Source organism: Haliaeetus albicilla, chromosome 22 (genome assembly GCF_947461875.1).
Source record: "Haliaeetus albicilla chromosome 22, bHalAlb1.1, whole genome shotgun sequence".
NCBI lineage: Eukaryota > Metazoa > Chordata > Aves > Accipitriformes > Accipitridae > Haliaeetus > Haliaeetus albicilla.
This window is the reverse complement of record NC_091504.1, coordinates 8915991-8936292: the sequence shown is the minus strand read 5'-3', so window position 1 is coordinate 8936292 and position 20302 is coordinate 8915991. Positions and strand designations below refer to the sequence as shown.

At 41.0% G+C, this 20302-nt stretch overlaps 1 protein-coding gene across 3 annotated transcripts in view; it reads left to right on the top strand.

Annotated features, from left to right (window-relative positions):
• The window catches only part of DNAAF8 (dynein axonemal assembly factor 8), a 96934-nt gene that overhangs the window by 387 nt on the left and 76245 nt on the right, over positions 1–20302 (top strand). For 2 of the 3 annotated variants that reach the window (XM_069809718.1, XM_069809719.1), the window contains exons 2-10: positions 1626–1785; positions 4548–4661; positions 5463–5957; positions 9163–9259; positions 9653–9791; positions 10749–10895; positions 11728–11793; positions 14071–14439; positions 16320–16479. In XM_069809718.1, the coding sequence (XP_069665819.1) occupies positions 1639–1785; positions 4548–4661; positions 5463–5957; positions 9163–9259; positions 9653–9791; positions 10749–10895; positions 11728–11793; positions 14071–14439; positions 16320–16479 (1734 nt within the window). In that variant the 5' untranslated portion in view covers positions 1626–1638. Of the gene's footprint in view, positions 1–426; positions 1786–4547; positions 4662–5462; positions 5958–9162; positions 9260–9652; positions 9792–10748; positions 10896–11727; positions 11794–14070; positions 14440–16319; positions 16480–20302 lie in introns of all 3 variants that reach the window. The other variant, XM_069809717.1, reaches the window with a different exon arrangement.

The window sequence follows — 20302 nt, the reverse complement described above, 5'->3', positions numbered from 1 at the left end:
GGGGGGCGCTGGCGCAGGTGCGCGTGCGCCGGCAGGGCCGCCGTTTTGGCGGTTATCAGGGTGTTCCCTCAGCGGGTTCCCTCAGGGCGTCCGCCTGACGCTGCGTGTCTCGAAACCTGTCGGTGTGGCGTGACGACTGCTGAGGGCAGGGGTTAGCTCATCCCCAGGGCTGCGGCGGGCTGCGTGCCCGTGCCTACCGCCCCGAGGCGAAGGTTTGTTTCCTGCTCTCGCCTGCATCTTTCTCGGTTTCTCCCTCCTTGCCCTCGCGCCCAGACAGCGAGGCTCCCGAGATGGATGTGACGGGAAATGTCAGTTCTAGTGACATGGAGAAGCTCAGGATTTCACGTCTCAATTGGCCCAAGCTCTCCAGAAAGTGCCTGTTGTGTTATAGCTGTCTAATAAGTCTGCACTTTGTTTTAAACATAGAGTACTGCTTGCTCCCAGAGAAGATGCTGGATTGGATGGCTGATAAGTCAGATCCAGTATAACATCCTTAACCCTGGGAGACTGACCTTCTCTCAAGTTGGCAGCAGGAGCCACAGTAGGGTGTTTTTATCCCCATGGGACTCCCCTTGCCCTTAGCAACCTCTGCTTAGTGTCCAAGCGTAGTACTCCATCTAGCCTTGGGGATTTCCCTCCACTTTACCTAAATCAGATTCGGGGGTTGTCTGGCATGAACAAAGCTGCCACTGTATGGATATGGCACATGAAGTATTCGCAGAGGCACTTTGCAAGTTTTAAACTTCCCAGGGCACGAGATGAGTTTCATTTTGTGTTCAGAGGAGCGTTGTTGGTCCATGCCAACGCAAATAACGGTGATGATGTAATCATACAAACAGTCATTTCAGTACAGAACAACATACAGTCGCAAACCTCAACCTTTCTTGCCAAACAGAAATTATCTACTCTCATGTTTGATTACCCAGGAAACAATGCAATTGTAGCATAAAATTTAAAAAGCAAAGGTTTTCTGTGAGGGTTGATCATCTAACTTGTTAGTACAGCAGTAGTCCCAGCTGCGTTGTCTCGACTCCTCATGTACATCAAGGAACACATGAGGAAAGAGTCTGCTTTATAAACACTGAGAGGTCAAAATCTAAGACCGTGCCTACTCTCAAATATTTTTATACAAATCCAGTGGGAAAAAAGCAAACATGAATAATTTTATCTATCATTTGAGCAGCAAGGAGGGGAATGTGAGAGAAATAGGGAAGAGGAGTAAAAAACAGCTGAGAGCAGAAATGTCAGCCTTGCCTTCACTGCGTTTCTTCCCTCTCCATGCAGGCAGTGTCAATATGCCTTTCTGAGAACACAATTATGAGTCAGTCTGGCTAAGAATTCCGAAAAATACTTCATAAATGAGGGGCTAAACTGCCCCTTGTGTGGCCCCAATTATGGGTGTATATGGTGAGCAGGGCAGAAAGCTTTCAGCCCTCTGAACTCAGGTGGGAAGGAATGACTCCAGAAATGCAGATTTTATTGTTCACTGCTGACAGTGGAAACCCTGGGAGTGCTGAGAATTATGCTGACCTTGAATGCACCTGCTTTGTTCTTGTTTTGTACTGATGTTACCCCTTGTGTTCTTTCATGAGGTGTACTTAAGCTCATCTTTCATTTGATTGAAGGGAAGCTGTTTGAATGGCCTCAGAAGAGCAAAGTGAGCGTACAGAGCATCCATCTGAGCCTCCTGCAGCTCCTGTTCAGAGTAACAGAACATTTCAATGGGGAGCCATACTTGCTGCAGTGAAAGATCAGCTCCCATCTCTGGACTCTGACACCTCCACAGTAAGCATTGGAAATGGCCTTTCTTTCTCACTGCGTTTTAGAAAAAGCTCTCAAAAACAAGGTCACCTTAGCCAGGCATTTCTGAGTAGCTAGTATGGTAGATGGGCTACCTGTTCTGACTATTGTAGCACTGTGCATTAATCCACAGCCTTCTGGATTATCTCAAATTGTCAAAGTGTAATTGTAATCTCCTTTCACTGTATTCTTTGGAACCTGAAAATGGGACTGATTTCTCTAGACAATAAGTGTTTCTAGTCTGGGTAGAGGAGGGTGGTGGGCATCTTGCAGAATGAGTCTGCATTTCTTTGTTTGTTCAGTCAAAAATACAGTATGAAAGAAGCATACTGCTGATTTAAAATGAAATTATAAGGTTTTATACTTGAGAGTATTATGCTGTTCATTCCAATAACGTACTTGCCAGACAGTAGGCCTGTTAGTATGTTTTTCTATGTATGGGATTCACAGGAAAGTGATATTCCTGAAGACTTTGGGGTCCACTGGAAAAAGCATTTGGCAGATGTTTAAATCCTGGATTCTGCTTTTTTCCCTGCCTGTAATCCTCCACAAGCCATGTTGCCTTATTGTGCTTTGATTCTACCTGCAAAGAAGCATAATGCCACTAATCTTTTAATATAAAGCGTAAGATTGATGGATATTGTGCAGTATTCTTCACCATTACAGGTTGTTTACTTGCTGGGTCTTAGTGTCTGGGACAGGCTGCCTCTTGGCTGCTGAAGATCTCTGTTTAGAGAACAGCAATGGTGTGATGGAAATAATAAAAGTGCCTGCCTCTCTAGTTCAAGATGCTAGCTCTGGCATTGACTTTTCCAAAGTGATAATGTGTCTCAAGACTCAATTATTAGTGGCCTTTTGTCCAAATGAGAATATTTTGTTAATTTTCAAACATGTATAAACTTGAAAAAGTATTTTTGAACACTTAAAGGATATATTTTATTCTAACTTAGTATGGCCCTTAATGATATGAAGGGAGTCTTGTGAGCAGTGAAGGAGCCAGAAATGCCTCCATGGGGTATTTATTACTTATTATTAATCAATCATCAGAAGCAGTGTGATCTAGTGGATAAAGTGTTGATACGGATTCCATGACTTGTTTTCTACACCTGGCTCTATCACTAACATGTTGAACAAGTTATATTGCCTCACTGCTTGTCAGTTCCCCTCTACCTAAATTCTGGTTTAGTTATTTAAAACAACCGTTGCATTTTAGTGTGTATCTGTATACTATAGGTTAAGGCCCAACACTCAGAAGTTATTTTTAGGCATTCTTGTTGTATAAGCATACCATAAGGTTAGGACAGAGAGATAGCTTTGTACTTTGCTGCCAAATACCATTCTATAACTAAATCATGTTGAACATTTTTTTACGTATAAACAGTCTCCAAATTCTCTGTTTCTATTACACGTGGAAAAAATTTCCTGGTGAAGGAACTGAGGCAAACTATTCGGCACTTAAATGCTACCCTTAATATGCATTCAAAAGATCTGGTTGTATAATCCCTCTCCTGCTTAATGTGGAACAGTAGCCTGCTGAGCCTGCAGTTTCAGTGCTGCACCTTTGTCCGACTGGTTTCCACTTGTGTGAAGATACATTTATGCATCTGAGATCTGTAACCTCAATAGGCTGTGCTTCTGCATACGAAAAGGGCGCTGACAAATGAGTATTATGCCCTGAAGTACTTTCATTACCCTGATACGCAATTTATTAAGAGGAAAGAAGTTCTGTTGCAGTTTGCTTCAAGTTAAGAGAAATTAACTACACCAGACAGACAGAATTCTCCTCAGTGTGGGTTACTGAAAAGGTACACTTGCAAAACAAAGGGACAAGCAGGAAATCTGTGTCCTGACTGCTGAGGATGTGCTTAATCTCACTTTGGTGTCTATGCATAACGATTCATCTCAAACGCATACCTTATGTTCAGAAAAGAGATTTTCAAAGCTATTTAAACTCTGTCCAACTAAATATAGATACTGCTTTGCATTCTGAATAGTGAATGTCAGGGTCCTGATTGCAATAATAAGCCTTCATGGCCCTGCCCAGCCTCAGCTGGGGCTCCCACGCACATGCCCAGCAGCTCTATTTAAGCTCAGCTCTGTGCCTTCAATCTTTGTCTAAGCTATGTTGGAGGAGTACTGGTTTCTAGCTATAGTCTTGCTTGATTCAGACTTTCATCTGTGAACTGACTTTCAGGCTTAATCTCTGACCTGCCTCATCACCACAATATTGCCTTATGATCTGGATTCTTGACACAACCTGGTCACTACCTCTGGTCTGTCCTGCTTACTCCTCTTATGTAGTGTGGGACTGGGCTTTGCCTGGTGTGACCCTTGCCTCTCCAGTTATGTGCTGCCCCTCCTAGCTTCCCTTCCCTTAGGGAGCAGCCCTGCTCTTGGTACTCCGTGATGGTGAATGAGGTAGTGCAAAGAATCACTTGGGAGTTAGAGAACTTGCCCACTCTTGTCATCACTTTGCTCAGAGGGATGTTAGTTATCAAACTCCATGGTAATTCAATGTTTTACATGGTTTTTACGATTGTAGCTTGCTCAAATGTTAGGCCACTGTAAGACAGCCTAGGTTGCTGAGTGTTGGGCTATCAGACTGTCTAGTGAAGATGTGACTGCAGAGAAAATCCTTGTCTCTGAACTTCAGTCAAATGGTGACAACATAGGATTTGTAATTTCAAAACAGGTATTTCGGTGAGTGTTATAGTCTCTCATTTAATTTCTCTTTTTTTTGTTTGTAGTCTGACTGTGAGAGTGATGGAGAGCTTTTCATCTTCCAGCGGGAACAGCCAAATTTAATTCCTGACCTGTCAGAAGAACTGATGCAGTTTTCCCTGGAAGACTCAAGCGTGCAGGTTGTTGGCTGTTGTGTGCAGCCTGTAGTACTGTATCCCCACTCTTCTGGTTGTCTCCAGTATGGGTAGCTGCTGTTATTTGACCTATTTGACTGAATTGTGTGATAGAAGAGCATAGTTCCCAGTGCTTTCTCCCACTAAAGACTAGATCTTTCTTTCTCTTTATACAGTGACCCTTTAAAGTTTTCTCTGTTCTTGAGATTTTAGACTGGTTTTGTCCCATCTCCTTGCAGTTTTTATTATTGTCCTTTTACTGGTTGTTTTTTTTTTCCTGTGCACTAACAGTTACACTGTGCAATGACTCCTAAATTTTTCAGGGTTTGAAACAATTTCAGCCACCATTTTAGGTAGAATTAGTTAGGACAGTATAGTAAGGAGGATGAGTATGAAGTTTATGCCTTGAACAGCTTTCCTGAGATAAAATTATTACATTGCTTCTGCAGTGATGAAGATTAGCCATCATAGGAAGCTGGAAGAGGAGCAGCTGACCCTACTGTTCCATCATGGGAAGACTAACATTGTGCCGTTTTTCCCCAGTTGTTTGTCTTGTTGTAAGAAATGTCATATGATGAGCACATGTAAGGCAAATTAATTTCAAGGATGTTTAGCATTTCCTGAAGTTAAAGTCTCTGGAAAGTAAACAGTCTTACTCTTTTCCATGATGGATATGGTGTGTGCTGTTTCCAGATGGTGTCTGAGTTGGAGCTGCTATCTTCCAATCACTTTGTTTTGGTTTATTGTCAGCTTCTAAAGCTTAGGGAGATATGACTTTCTGCATGTGTGTATTGTCTCTACCTGTAGGAAACCCAGGAAACAGAAAGACACCCGTGGGAAGTCTGGAATGGAGATCTGGAAAGTTTTGGCTTTCAGAAAAAAACAGATGGTGCCCAAATCATCGCAAAAGAAGATGTACAAATGATTAAAGATGAGACTTCCAATCTGGCCAGCCACACTGAAGAAATTCCAAGCCAAAAGGGAGCTGTTCTTGAAGAGTCTCTTGCAGATTCCACAGATCACCTTGAAGAAAAAGAACTGGGCAGGAGACAGGCCAGGGAAAGAAGGAACTCTTGGCTTAATATAGCATTGTCTGTGGAAGAGCTGGACAGTAAAAAAGAGAGAAGAAAGCTGATAGAGACAAAGATACTCTCCAAAATAATTCTGGAGCCGTCACCAGGCCACCCAGAGCTAGATATCAAGCCTCCCTCACATGGCGTTAGCAACAGCCTAGAAAGAATTGCTAAGGAAGAAGCCTCCTCCAATGATCATCTTCAAGAACTGACCCATTTGTCATTGCAGGTAAGTGGCCCAAACAAAAAGTTTTGGGGAGTGCTGCTTGTGGGGTGGAGAGCACAGTGTATTGCTTGCAGAATCCTACTAAAATAAAGAACTGAAATGCCAAATTTTGCACACACCGCAGTGTTCTTTGTTGCTTTCATTGTCCTGAACGTGGGTTTTGTTGGGTCATGTGCTATGCAAGCTACCAAAAGCTCTTATAGAGTTGTCATTAAAAGTCCGTAATAGTAGCAAAAGCCATGGGTCAGCAGCATGGTTCATGGTCTTGCTCAGGAAAGCAAGCCACAAAGTCTGTCTCTGGGAAGGCAGGGAAATCTGGTCCCAGGCAGACTTTTCATTAAAACAGTGAGCTTTCTGGCCTTCCAGCATCTTGTCTTTTCTGTAGCACTAGCGTAATGCTGGAGGTGAGAAGAAAAGGTGGTTAGAGTTGTTCCTGAAGTTTTAAATCTCTTCCACCTAAGGCAGGTGCTTAGGTCTGTGGGATGACCAGCTTGTGTGCTTAACTGGTATGTGGCCCCAGTGTGGAGAGGTTGTTCTCTTCAGTACTATAGTTACACATCTCTACTTCCTTACTGATTTTTAAGGTCATTAGGATGTAAGCAGCACAGAACAGGAACCTCATTTCTGTTAAAAGCCTTCTATAGAATCAGAGTACAGATGCTTCCTTTCCCCTTTCATCTACACTCACAAAAATAAACTTCTTGGTGTTAGAGCTGTTCTAGTATAGGCAAAGAATGCAGCTGCTTGCTTGTTTTTTGAGTCGTGCTGCATCATTTAACCATGCTGTTATTGGAGGGGATCTTTTTCAAGTGGTTCTAGGTTTAATTCCCATCTCCTTTCGTGTATGTCAGTTGCCCTATTAATTCAGGGGGCATGATTTTCCTTTCAGAACCTGTTTGATATCACTGACTTCAATGAACTGAAGTCTCATGCTTTTGGGTGAGTACTGAGAGCAGGCTCAGTGTATTCTCACTTTCATAAAGTGAGGGCAAAGCTGTATCCTTTGTGTGCAAGGTGTATGTGCTTAGATTTGAAAGGTGGTTGTTACTTCCCAGCTCAGCAAGGTACCTCAGTTTATGTCAAGTAAAGTTGTTAAAACTAATAGACAGTTTCTTTTTGATTCTAATCATACCAGTTCATTTGAAAATGATTTTTTTTTCCTTAAGTCCCTTGCTGTATTAGAAATGGAATTGTGCAAATCTTAATTTCTTTTTCTTCTGGACCCTGTATAGTACCTTACAATAGTGCTATTCCTGTTATGGGTTAGGCAGATAAGCCTTAATACAGCAACTTAGATGGTAGTTTGGTCTTTTTATTATAATGGTTTGTATTTAAGCACTGTTATTGAAAAAGAAGCTTAGTACTAACTGCATCATAATTAAGGCAAATGCATATATTGTCTTTCTCTTCAGGCTGTTTGATAAAACAGCACCTGAACTGACCTGTGACATGGTTCTCGTTGTTGTAAGCTCAGTTGTCAGTCATTCTTCACTCTTCCAGACCAATAAATCTCAATGACATTGTTGAACCAGCTTTGTGTTGGTGTGAGAGACTTCAGCCTGTGACTCTCATCAGGCTTTTACCTTTCATCAGCTGCAGCATGTAATATTAGAATAGACCTAATCATGGTTCAGGTATGTGTGAAGATTTATTGCTCAGAAAAGAGTGAGAATCTTCTCTTAAATGGGAGGGGCAGATGACACAGGTTTTTGCAAGGTGAAACTGCTTGTTTTGGAGGCTGGTTCTGCTTTTCTAAAGCCCTTGAGTGGTCATATGAAATGCATGTTAGTTGTAGTTGTGACATAATTTTCATAATTGACAGCCACCTTTAAAAAAATCATGAGTACTTCTAAGTTCTAGTGATGATATTTCAGACGGATGTGAATATTTTTAATTAAAACTTTCATTTCAAGTAATATTCAGAGGAGAAAGCAATCAGTGCTTTAAATGCATGTGAACTTTTGTTATCGCAGACTGGTTCTCATCCCTAAGTTAGCAGTGTGCAGTGCGAGCATGCTCTCAGTCAGTGTATGTGTGATTTATAGCAATGAAATTGATGATCCTACCTTCAGTGTAGGATAAGCAGCTATTGCATTGGATGCTGACTGTACCTAGAGGAATGGAAATTTGCCCTGGTCAGAAGTTGGAGGGGGAGGAAAAGGCTCTGGGCCTCATCTCAAAGAACTGAAAAGCCAAAAGTCCTTCTCATGTTAGTGGCAGTGAGAAGTTCTCAGCTTTATTCAGGATCAGAATATGTATGCTTGGCCTTATATCAGGCCATCTTTTAAATCTGTTTTACTATCTCCAGTGGTTTTCTGTAGCCTGTATCAAAAGGGTTCATGATTCTCAGAGAAAAAGCCTCAGCAGAAGATGAAGCAGCTGGATAGATGCACCGTCCAAAGAGATAGAGTAAATGCATTCCTTTCATTACAGCACTTCCTTGTGGAACTGCTTAAAGGAAGCTGGCAGTGTAGTTAGGGGCATCATGTTTTGGAGACGGTGAAAGGGTGAAGAAAGGTACTTGGAGGGATGAACAGAGGGAAATAAAATATGTGGTGATCTGGTACTGTTAGTGGATTTGAGGGATGAAGGGGAGTACTTGCTGTTGGAAAGACTCCACCATGTGAGAATGCATGTGGAAGACTGAGCCATGTGGAGGACATAACATGAGTTATGTCCCAGCTTATGGCAAGACAGGTCAGATGGATATTTAGGATGGACTTATGTTTCTCCTTTTAAGGAGCTGTCAGTTCAGTCCATTCTAGAAACATCTTCTAGACTTTGCATTTTTAAGTGGGAAAGGAGAAGGTATTCCACCTTTGTTATAGTTGAGTGAACATTGGTTAATCCTTCACTGGTTTCTCTTAGTAATTGTATTGCACTTGGCTATGCTAGATGTTCAGAGCCTTGGCAATGGCATGTGGCAAGCAGTGTTGAAACAGTAAATATCCTTTTGTTAGTCATGCCAATTGTTGAGGTTCATGCTGAAGCAACTGTGTTCAGAGTGACACACTGGTTCATCTATTGACAAGTGATAGTGACATAGTACAGGAGATAAGTAAGGTGAACTTCCATGCCATTTGTGTATTTATATGTGCCAGAAGAATCTGATGGAGTTACTACAAAGAATGTGAGTCAAAGGGACTTTTATTTTGTAGCAGTCTTTTGGGAGTGAATTTTGCATCACATTTTGACTGTCTTCTTTCAGAATATTGAAAAAAGGGATCTAGACAAGATTCCTGAGGAGCTGGAGCAGCAGAAAGATAACACTCATGCAGAAGTTGCTTTCACTTCAGCAGATCATGGTAACATTGCTAAATTAATACCAACTTTGGTGAAAATGTATTAAAAAAAATAAAACTCAGGCTCCTGTGTTTAAGTCATTATCTTGAATATTGAAATCTTAGTGGGTTTTTTAATGCCTCTGTAAAACATGTTTAATTAGCCCCCCCTCAAGATTTCATCTAGCTTTTGTAGCTTGAAACCAGTGCTTTGTGGCCTGTCATGGCCTAAGAGCAAATCAGACAAGGTGGATGAAGGTTTGAAGTGAGTTAGAGCCAGATAACAATAGTATCTTTATCATTCCCCTTCTGACAAGCTGTAGATAAAGGGACAATGTGAAAATGGGGAAAGGGTATATCGGGTGATCCCATGGCAGAAGACCACAACTGGTTATTCTTTTTCTTGCTCTTCCATAGAGACCTTCAGGAGTAGGTCTGAAAATCAGCTCATGGAAAAGCTAGAAGAGCTGTGTGCCAGGCAGTCCAGGACAGCGTCTCCACACTGGAGGTGGCCGTCAGCCAAGCTCTGCTCCTTTCAAGAACAGCAAGAGAATAAGTAGGTCCTTTTGTCATATACACTAGGTAATCATGACTGCCAGTGGGGATACTTGGAAACTCGTGGTGTTCTATAGGTGCTTTTCTCTGTAGCCTCTGCAGAAAGCTGGTATCTTAGTTGGAATATGCTACAGGGATGTTAAAGGGAAAAACTAAGACTCAGTCATCCATGTACATTTGATGATCAATGGTCAGTATCCTGCCACCTTAGCATTCTCCATCAACAACCACCTTTGTCTAGACCTTACCAGACACTTGGGACAAAGGGGAAAGGCAGGAAAACAAGGCTAAGCAAGTTATTGTGGCCACATTTTTTGTCATCTAGGGTACCAGTTTCTCTTACTGGTACCTCAATTTAGCTAAAATATACAGGATGATTTTTTGTAGGTATCAGTGGAGATGTCAGTGCATCTTGGAGGATTCTGTATGAAGGAAGTAGATTTCCAGACTGTTTGGAGGGAATGACATCAGTGGTGGCAGCACAGAGGAAACAATAGTGAAACAAGCCTGTAGAGGGTAAGGTGAAAAGTATCCTCATTGCCAGAGCAGGGAGAGCCATGAAGATGGTTTGCACTTTGTATACTCTGAAGGATAAAACAGAATTGCCAAAGGAGGCAGGGGGGGAAAAGGGACCTGTTTTTACTGATTGCCACTGGGGACTTAAAACTTGTAAGCTCTTTGGTACTATAACTGCCTGCCTTTGTTCTACAGAACAATTTGACGTCAGTTTTTTGAGAACTAGATATCCCTCATCATGCTGCCTGTGGTCTGTATTCCTCAGGGGAAGCTGAGTCTTTGAGTTCAGCTTTGAAAGGTGGTGGAAGCAGAGTTTGAATCTGTACAGTAGCCAAGCACAAAGCTCCTTTCACAGTCCAATTTTGATCATAATCCATGCCCTGCAGGACTTCTTGTCTGGATAAGGCGGAGGACATGCTGAAACAGTGTTTTCTATATTTAGGGGTGTTGCCTTGCTATCATCTTCACGAAGTTCTCTAAGCACAGACATGATGAGGTTATGGTGCCTGCCAGAGCCTGTAACTGTGTACATAGATTTAAGAGACACTAAACCGCAGAAGTCAGTAACATTCCCTGATGAGAAACAAAGGTAAATTCTGGCTTTATTGTTAGTGAGAAGTAGGTAACAAAAAGCGGGAAACTGAAACCTTCTCTCTGCATCTCATACTTGTGAAATGTAACTTTAAAAGTGTTCTCTTCTTCCACACCTCTGCGACCTTAGTAGGAAGGCTGAGCCCCTATCTGAGCACAGACATTCTCAGGAGAGAATAAGTTGTCTCAGAACAAGTAAATGTGCGGGGATGCAGGCAGCACAGAAAGGACATGCAAATCATCCAGGGAAATAACATTTAGAAAGTTTCCATCTACAAAGGAGCAGGCAGTGACTGCAAAGCAGTGCTTGCAGCTGAATTGGGCTAGCATTCTGACAGCACTGTGCACAAAACCGACATCGTTTGTTGTGTTCCTGGAAAGCAACTGTAGGTGCTGATTTCTGTCTCCTGTGTGAGAAGAGGGCCTTATAGTCTGTTATAGGAGGCCAAATTCTTCTCAGTCTGCAACAGAATCTGGCAAACATGTTCTTTCCCTGAGAGCTAATGGTGTCTGAGGTAGCTGTTTGCTCCCTTCTCAGGATGTATGTTTGCCACAGAAAAGGGTTGAAGAAAACAGTCACCAGAAGAAAACTTGTAGTTAATAAAAAGCTAATAGTTAACAAACAGCTAACACATTTTGATGTAGTTGCCTGATTTTTTTTTTTTTTTGCTAGAGTAATAGTGTGAAGAACTATCCATAACATCTGAAGATCTTCCCTGAAAGTATCTCTCCCTTTTTCATAATGGTTCTGAATTTGCGTCCTAGAAACGATGAAAAGCCAACACGCAGTTGGAACAGAGTTAACTAATAGAGTCTAATTTGTTTCATAGTGCCAGTGACAGCTCCACTGAAGAAGAAGAGACTATGACAATTAAGGATGAAGCAGAAAGGAGAATGTAAGTTTCTTTACCAGGACCCTAGTTCAAATGATACAACGTTAATTTTTTGCTGAAACTAAAATAATTGCCCTAACAGTGATTAGAGTGGGAGCTCTCCTACTGAAATATCTCCATTCCTTGTCTTCACAGCAAAAAAGCCCAATAATGAAAGTGCTTCAATCTGGCCACAAGGAGATCATTCTTTTCTGTTGCATGGTAAAGATACTGAAGCAAGAAAATAGTTGTTGATCCTTGAGGCAGTATAGCACCTTGTTCCTCTACAGCTGCATGGAAACAGCTCAAAAGACAAATAGAGTAGACCTGGGTGGCTGGGAAGCCTGACTCTTTCTCCAGACTTGTTTGAGTGACATGAGAACTGGTTTTTAAATGACTCAGAACCAAACTTTGAAAATATTGTAGGGAGTTGACTCAGACAAACCATTATTTTTAGAAACAATAAAATAGGCTAGAATAGATCTTGATTTAAAGAGAATATTGAATACATTGTGTGGGCAGGGATGCTCTCAATTCTCCTTAACTGGAGGGGAGTGGAAAAGAGGAAAGGGGAGAGAGTGTGATGGATGGAATCCTGAACTGTAAATTCTTCAATATGCACAGATGCCAGCCTTTTCCTGTTGCTAAACTCAGGGCTTGATTCATACCCATAGGTTGTTAGACATTTGTTTAATGTGAAGTAGATATGTCAAGCTTTAAACATCTTAGTGCATTTATGGTCTGGATTGTATTTAGAAGTCTGATGCATGTAAGTTCACATTACAACAGTGCAGAGGACAAGCAGAACATTTGTATTGTTGTGCCAGCCAATTACTCTTTTTTTTTTTTTTTTAATGGTGTGAAAGAATAAATGATTCGTCAAGGAACAGAGCCTAAACACTCAATATAATTTAGAACATCTAATCCAAAGGCAGCATAAAGCAGGAGCAAGATGATGCTTGGGGAAATCTCACTGGCACTGATGCAAATGCAGAAGTTGCATCAGTGTCAATCTGGAGTGATGGAGAGCAGACCTTAGCTGATTGGATTTTGATTCGTTTTAATGTTGCTAAAGAACAGACAGAAATTAAATGCCTGGCAAATGCTATTCTGTTCTGTTTCTAAGTAAGAAAACCTCATGGTCTCAGTAGGGCAAGATTCTGATCTCATTCACAAGGGGTCAATGCCAGTTTTACTCTTGTCTGGATGGAATTATTAAACAGGGCTACGTATTCTGTAGTACAATATACCTACATATTAGGACCTTGGAGGGTTAGTTGTCTTGATCTCCAGGCACTTAGCCTAGAAAATACGCTGTTGGTTTATCTCTGGAGTGCTCAGGTAATCAGTGCCATCTCTAGCACTATACTATAAGGCTGCTCTCCAATACATGGCGCTCTCCTATAATTACCACTACTTAGACATACTCCTTAGTAGTCCAGCCATCAATGTTAAATGTTGATTTGATGGTTCTGGACATGATGGCAGGAGATGTGAGATCCTTAGGGAGAAAGAATACTCTCCATCTGTTTTTTCTTTGTTCTGAGAAGCATAGGTTTAGTTTAGATAAGTACAGCAGTACAATGCTGTGTATGCATACACACCACCTAACCAAATCACTAATATCCAACTCAAACAATCTGTTACTCAGTCTGCATACTTTTCAGCTACCACTAAAATAAGGTATATTATCTTCTCATAATCACCAGATGAGCTACAAATTGATGGTAGTCATCCTGTAGCAGGTGACTTGGGAGACTCATCATTGAACAGAACTGCAAGACAAAATAACCATATCTGCCCATTATGTCATGATAGGACATTTCAGAGCAGAATACCATCACAATATTGTGGTTGCTGGCAGTTTAGCAGTCTCATTAACCTGGAGGTGACAGGAATGAAATTAAGTCAAAGTCTCAAAAATCCTAAAAGTTATTAGAAGGACTTTTCTTGTGTATGTATTTGAATCCCAACCCCTGTATCCAAAGGCAACAAAAATCTGTAGACTCTAATTTCCATGCTAACATTACATTTCTCCAGGGCTCTTCTAGTAGGTGTGCATTGTGCCTGAAATGCAGAAGAGGTAAGTAATTTACCAGTAAGACCACTTTCATGTTCTGTCACTGTAGTGTAGTGTTTTGTGTTGCCTGTATGCTGGTGCTGCTATTACCAATAGCTATTATTCGTGTAGATGCCCAGTCTTTGTTTGGAGCTGTCGCTCATATGAGAAGTTCCTCAGAGCTTGAATTTATTCATATAATACTTTATCTTGATTAAATCAGGGGTTTATTTTCTTTGCAGGAGGGATTTCTCAGGGAAGAGCCTGCTACTGCAACAACTCCACACAGCCCGTAAAGAAGCCTCAGAGCTTCTTCATAAAACATCTACCCTGGCTGAAAAACTTGAAGGCATAAAACAGGATCCAGAAAGTCTGGAAGAGATAGGTTCCTCTAAAATACATCAAAACCAATATTTTAAAGTAAGGCAAGAAACAAATAAGGTGATTCCCAGGAAACCGATGAGATTGAAATCAGAGAAAAGAAATACCCCCTTGTCAAGCCATGGGGGCAATGGAGCTGACATAGAAAAAGAAAACAAAATGGAAGCTGAGAAGGTTCAAAATTCAGGAAATGTTCCAGCATCTCCTCTAACTACAACAGAATTGCCAAGGTATCACACAAGAAAAGTTGTAACTGGGTTTGATTATGGCTTGTCTAATTGTCTAAGATTAAAGAACATTACTTATCCACTCTGTAAGTTCGAGCAAAAGGATGTCTGGTTTTCTTACCTAGAAAGACAGCCAATCCTGGCAGCTATTGCTTAAAGGTTTAAAGGCAGCCAGACTTAGTAGGTCAGTGAACTGGCCTGGGATTAGACATGCTATGGCACTTCTGACATAGTGAATTTAGCCAACTAATGTTTTTATTCTATGTAAGAGGAGGATAACACTGTATTGATGTCCTTTATGAAAAACAGTACTGAGATTTACTAAGCATAGCATCATAGAAAATATGTCTGGAAGGGTCTGTCTCCCTGTACCAATACAGAGTGAGGTAAAATCTAATCCTTTCCTGGCAGGTCTTCATATAACTTGGTCTTGAAATCCTCAGTGGTGAGGATTCCTTGACTCCCCAGGTAGTACCTTTCACTGCTTAATTATCCTTACAATTGTAAAGCTTTTCTTTAAGTCTAATTTAAATTATCCTTTCTCCAATTTAAGCTTATTTTTTGTTGTGTTCCTAGGAAGTATGGAAAATGGTTTATTCTGTTTCTCAGCATTAAAAGCCTTTTACAAATTGGAAGATGTATCATGTCTCCCCATGTAACTTTTCTCCCAAACAAAGAATTCTGACTCTTTGGCATCAAGAAAAGTGCAAGAGCTTAGAGGGACAAAGTAGTACACCCGTGAGGAATGGGTTATACCACAGGAATATCTTGGAAAGCTTCAAAAAAGGGGCGGGGGTGGAGAAATAAGAATGGTATCAATTGAGGAAATAGTTATCTGGACCTCTGCCTCCTTGGGCTTGGTTTAATGTAGCATATTCTGCATAAGGTCTAATTTTAAAGTGAAATCAGGTGGTTGCTTTATGCACCTGCCCAGCTATTTGGGAGAGCTCCATTATACTGACTTTTCAAAGGTTATATTCTGCCTGCTATTTTCAGAGTGAAATTTAACATTTTGACTTTGACATATGAGCCCTTGAAAGAATTAGAATCTGCCTGCTCTAGAGACTATTACTTTTTCAGTGTTAAACTGTTGCATACCCTGCCACTTAGACACTTCAGCTACTGTGTACTTGGTTTAAATGGCAGATGGTTGGTTGCACATTTTTTTCTCTATGGGATTCCTGACATTAAAGCTCATTCCTTCCATCAGTTCTATAAAACTCCGTTTTGTCTACCGGTTAGAGTGCCACATAGATGGCAGACCATGGCTTGGCAAGAATCTGGGTTATTTATTGTTGCTGAGTAATAGCTCACAATGATTTTGACAAATTTCAGTTTTCTTTCTTGCTCTTCTAGTAGTTGTTGGGGCACCTGGGGAAGAATTGAAGAATTCAGAAGAGATTGAACATATTATTTGCCATGGAAATGGCAGATAAAATCTTTCTGCAGACATCAAAATATAGAAAGATGGAAGGCCTTGGTTCAGGGGAAACTTGTCACTGTATGATAGCAGATAGGAAGGGAAATGGAGTTAGACTGAGAATTTTGGTGTGGAGATGGGGAGTGAAACATCACAAACACGCCTCTGCTTAATGGAGTTCCGGTCTCCAAATAGACTGTCACCAGTTGTCAGAGGTTTGAGGTCTGCTCCTTTTCTTTGGTTTGTTTTTTTTTTAGAGAGATGATTTCATCCAGTGACAAGTTCTTGTGTCCCCCCACAAACACCATACGCGTTTTCGAAATCTATTTTAGCTTTTCATGTCATGATTCACCCTCAAGTGTGTGATATAAATACAAGAAAAAAGAAATGCAAGCAGATGAACAAGGGTGCTTTTTCTCCAAAGTGAAAAGCTTAAGCGAAGCAGAATCTGTGTATTTTTCAGGGCAGAAGAAAGTAAAAGAGAGCTATCCCAAAAGGAAGAACAGATGAAAGAGAGACACAGGAGACACAGATTCCAAGAGCAGCTGGAGAGATTGCAGCCTCAGCAGTCAGTTACTGGAAAGCAGCCCATGGCAGAGAAAACCCCTGTTTTGTTCCACATGGTTAGTAGTTCAGTGTAGGACTGTCCCTTTCAGAATGGCTTCCTGGCCAAATGCAAGTGTGATCCTAGAAGCAAAAAAATAATTTTCATTGCATTATTTAAAATCTGTTTGTTATGGAGCACCACTAGCTGATGAGATCAGCAGGCCTACAGCTCTTCTCTCATGCTAATAATATTTTTCTCACCTTTCCTGTATGGTGAGTGCTCCCCATACAGCTGCCCACCAGGTTTGACATGTTGGGTTATGGCAGGAGTCCTGGCTTGCTGAAGTCAGTGGGCTCAGTGTCATCTACTTCATGGGAGCCAGACTTTCACATGTGATTTTTCATAACTTTTTTTAAAAAGTAAAACATTTTTACTGTCATACTTCTAAAGCAAAGCCTAGGCTGAGTCCTGTCTGGTTGTCTGCCCCTAGCAGCTTTATATTTCAACTTTGTGGGTAGGTTTTGAGGATTGTGGTTTTAGTAATAGGTTTTGCTTTTGGCTGATGTCCTGATTAAGGTAGTATGAAATTATCCTGATTTTTCCCAGAGCCTGAAATATGGCTCAGAGGACAGGCCTGTTTTTCTTCCTCAGAAGATTTGTATATGTAGTCCTAATTCATCCTTGCACTGATTTCACTGAGCACAAGGCCAGCTGAGAAGGTAAGAGGAGATGAGAAACTCCAGAATTTGTCCATGAGTCCACCATAATGATTTATTTGGGCTAATAGCAATAACAAAGCTCTTCTGTCAGTACAAAAGTTGAAAGACCTTACAGCCCTAAATTGGGTGATGGACTGTTCAGATTTGTTTGTTTTGTAAGCAATTGACTACTGTGTTTCTGCAGATTGAAAGCTCATTTTTAACACTGGATTAATCACTGATGAGAAGTAAAGGACTGACAATCTGACAGCTGAATTTCCCTCTGTCAGCCTGCTCTGGCAAGGACAGTGCACTGCACAGAGCTCTGTTTTGAAGGTTGTAAAGGTTGTGAATCTAGTCTTCAGACTTGCTCCTTACTCAGTCTGCTGGGAGGTACCACCAAATTCCAGTTAGCCCTTATTAAGATGCAGGCACTTACTTGCTCATCAGAAATATACTTGAGCCTTGCTAACTCATTCCTGACAATGCACCAAGTGATTGCTGAATTGTTCCCTATCTTGGTCATTTCCAATATTTGCTGTGCTGAAGCCAATAAAAGGAAGATAACTGCTTGGTAATGTGGTTTCTCTCAAGTACGGCTCGGGGTATATCTACACTGTAGTCTTGCTGTAACTGAATTGCAGTGTAAATATGCCCATTATAGATTTAATGATATTACTGCCAGCTAGTCATGGCAGCATAGAAATTGGCAAAAGCTAACCAGCCTAGGATTTACTCAGCTTCTGATGCCTGTAGAAATAGCTAACTGGTACATAAACTGACAGCCTGCTTGAGCAAAACCTGCCTGAACTTACAAGGCACTGTTGGTAGAAACAAAATCAGCACAACCCATAACAACTGCGTTCTGTGGGCAACTTTGCTCTTAGTTCTTCTTCAGATATATTAATCATTAAAATTAAGAATGAAAAATGTATCAGCATCATCTATCAAATACAAGTCATTTATAATATTACTTGAAATTCATCTTGACAGCAGCATTTTTTCTTTGAATTAGAATAGGTTTTTCTTTTCTTTCTTTTTTCCTCTGCTGCACATAGGAAGACAGAAAAACTAGAATGTTTTGACATTTAAAACTAAGAAGCTGTGATTTGGCAGCTGTGCCTCAGTGAAAATATCTAATACCTATATATAAACATGTATATTCAAAGAACAAGCCACAGTGTTTGACAGAGTAGCACACTTTCAAATTTGGTTTTTTTTTTTAAGTCCTTTGTTTTGGCAATGATGGATGTTCAGATCTGGAACACTTGTCATAGTTTCCAGAATTCCTCTGACCATTTCTAATGTACATAAATAATTGAATTGAATAATAATCAGAGGGAAAGTTTAGAAATTCTGCAATTACTGTAGCAGAGGTGCTGGGAAAGAAATGCAAAGGAAATTTAAAAAGCTGCATTAGGGTTACATTAGAGTTCTTGTCTAAAATTTAAAAGCAGTGAAATTCAGATTTAGTGCTGTTGTCTCTTTTTCTTAACCTAGTTCAGTCAAACTCTGTAGGAAGCACTAATATAAATGAGAATCAGGTTTGGGAAGAACACTTTCAAAACACTGCGGGTAACTTAGGAGACTAAGAACTAACTTTCAGAGGTACTTCAGCATCTAAACAAGGGGCTGATGGGCTGATATCCAGTGGTATTTTCAAGACATGCAAGTGCCAAGTTCCCCTGGAAATCACTGGGTTCATTCTAAGAATTCTGCCTGTGAAGTCTGTGTCTTTAGGTGTCTGAATACTTTTGCAGTCTGGCCCACCTCTTATCTTTTAAAATGCATGGAAGAACCTGATTTATTTTTTTTCTTTTTCCTGCTCCCCTCTACCACCCAAACTTTCAGTGAAACGTAAGACTGGCATGAGTTGATGTCTTCTGAAAGTGGGCCCCTTAACCACATTTTAACCTTTGGATCTAATTCAAAACTGATCTACAGCATCTACAGTTCTGCTGACAGCCAGCAGAGTGGTGATGTGATCCATGCTGTAAGGTCAGGTTGAATTAATAGTTTAGAGTAACATGCATAGGGTTTGTTTCGGTATTTGAGCAGAGTGTTATTGACAAGGGAGACAGAGAAGAAATGGTGCGCAGTATGTAAAACAGTTAAATGGAGGATGTAAAATGAAATTAGTTTGATCTGTCATTTCATTCATCATGTATTATGATAGAGTAACTTAGTACTAATGTTGGTTTCCGTATTACATTCCCACTAGGTGGGATCCAGACAACAGTTGTTACTTTTGCCAGGCTCGTACCTGAGTTTTATGTCAGAGAGCAGCACAAGCTGGTTACTGTATAAGGAAAGACAAGCCAGGAGTTGCAGGTGACAGCAAGGCAGGCAAGGGCAGAGACCTCACCAGCGAGGAGAGCAGTCCCACGTTACCCAAACAAGAAAAGCAGAGCAGGTCCGTTGAGGGTAACCAGTTGGCAAGTCTGTGGTAATGAGGCAGGTCCAAGATCAAGGCCAGAAAGTCAAGTCTGGGACAGGACTGGGTCCAGTGACAGTGTGCAAGGCCAGCCAGCAGCCCCGTGATCACCCAGGAAATCTGTAGTGATGAAGCAGGTCTGAGATCAAGCCACAGATCAAATCAGTTAGTTAGGGGCAGGGTTCAGATGAGTGCAGTGAGGCCAGGTAGAGATATAGCTGCAGTGTAGCTCAGTCAAGGACCAAGGGCCAAGTGTCTCAGCTTAAACGCAGCTCCCAAGCAAAGGGGGAAGGGCCCAGCAGAGGCTTCACATAGCTTGTTTCACAGCAGTTTCATCTAAAGTTACACACTTGAGCTTGTGTCAGAACGCCTTGAACACAGGCAGCTAAACCATTGCAGGGGGTCGTGCTCATGGCCCTGTTACTTTACATCCAGCTATGGAATTAATTTAACAGATAGCAACTAATATTAGCTTTTATTAAACTCTTTTATTATTGGGCCAAAATAGGAGTTTTCAGCAGGGCTTCAGTTTGATTCTCTCTCTACCTTTCTTGTTTTATCATTATATGGCAGAACAAGATAATGTAGTTTGAAAGCTGTTAGGAACCAGCTTGTTACCAGTACCTTATAAACACTGTTTTATCTACCTTGTACAGCCAAACTGTTTGGAAAATGAATGTGTTGACTCATACTGAGGCATCTAATTTTTCTTGGCTATGCAATCATTTTGGCTAACCTTGTATTAGTAATTGTATTACCATGATCGT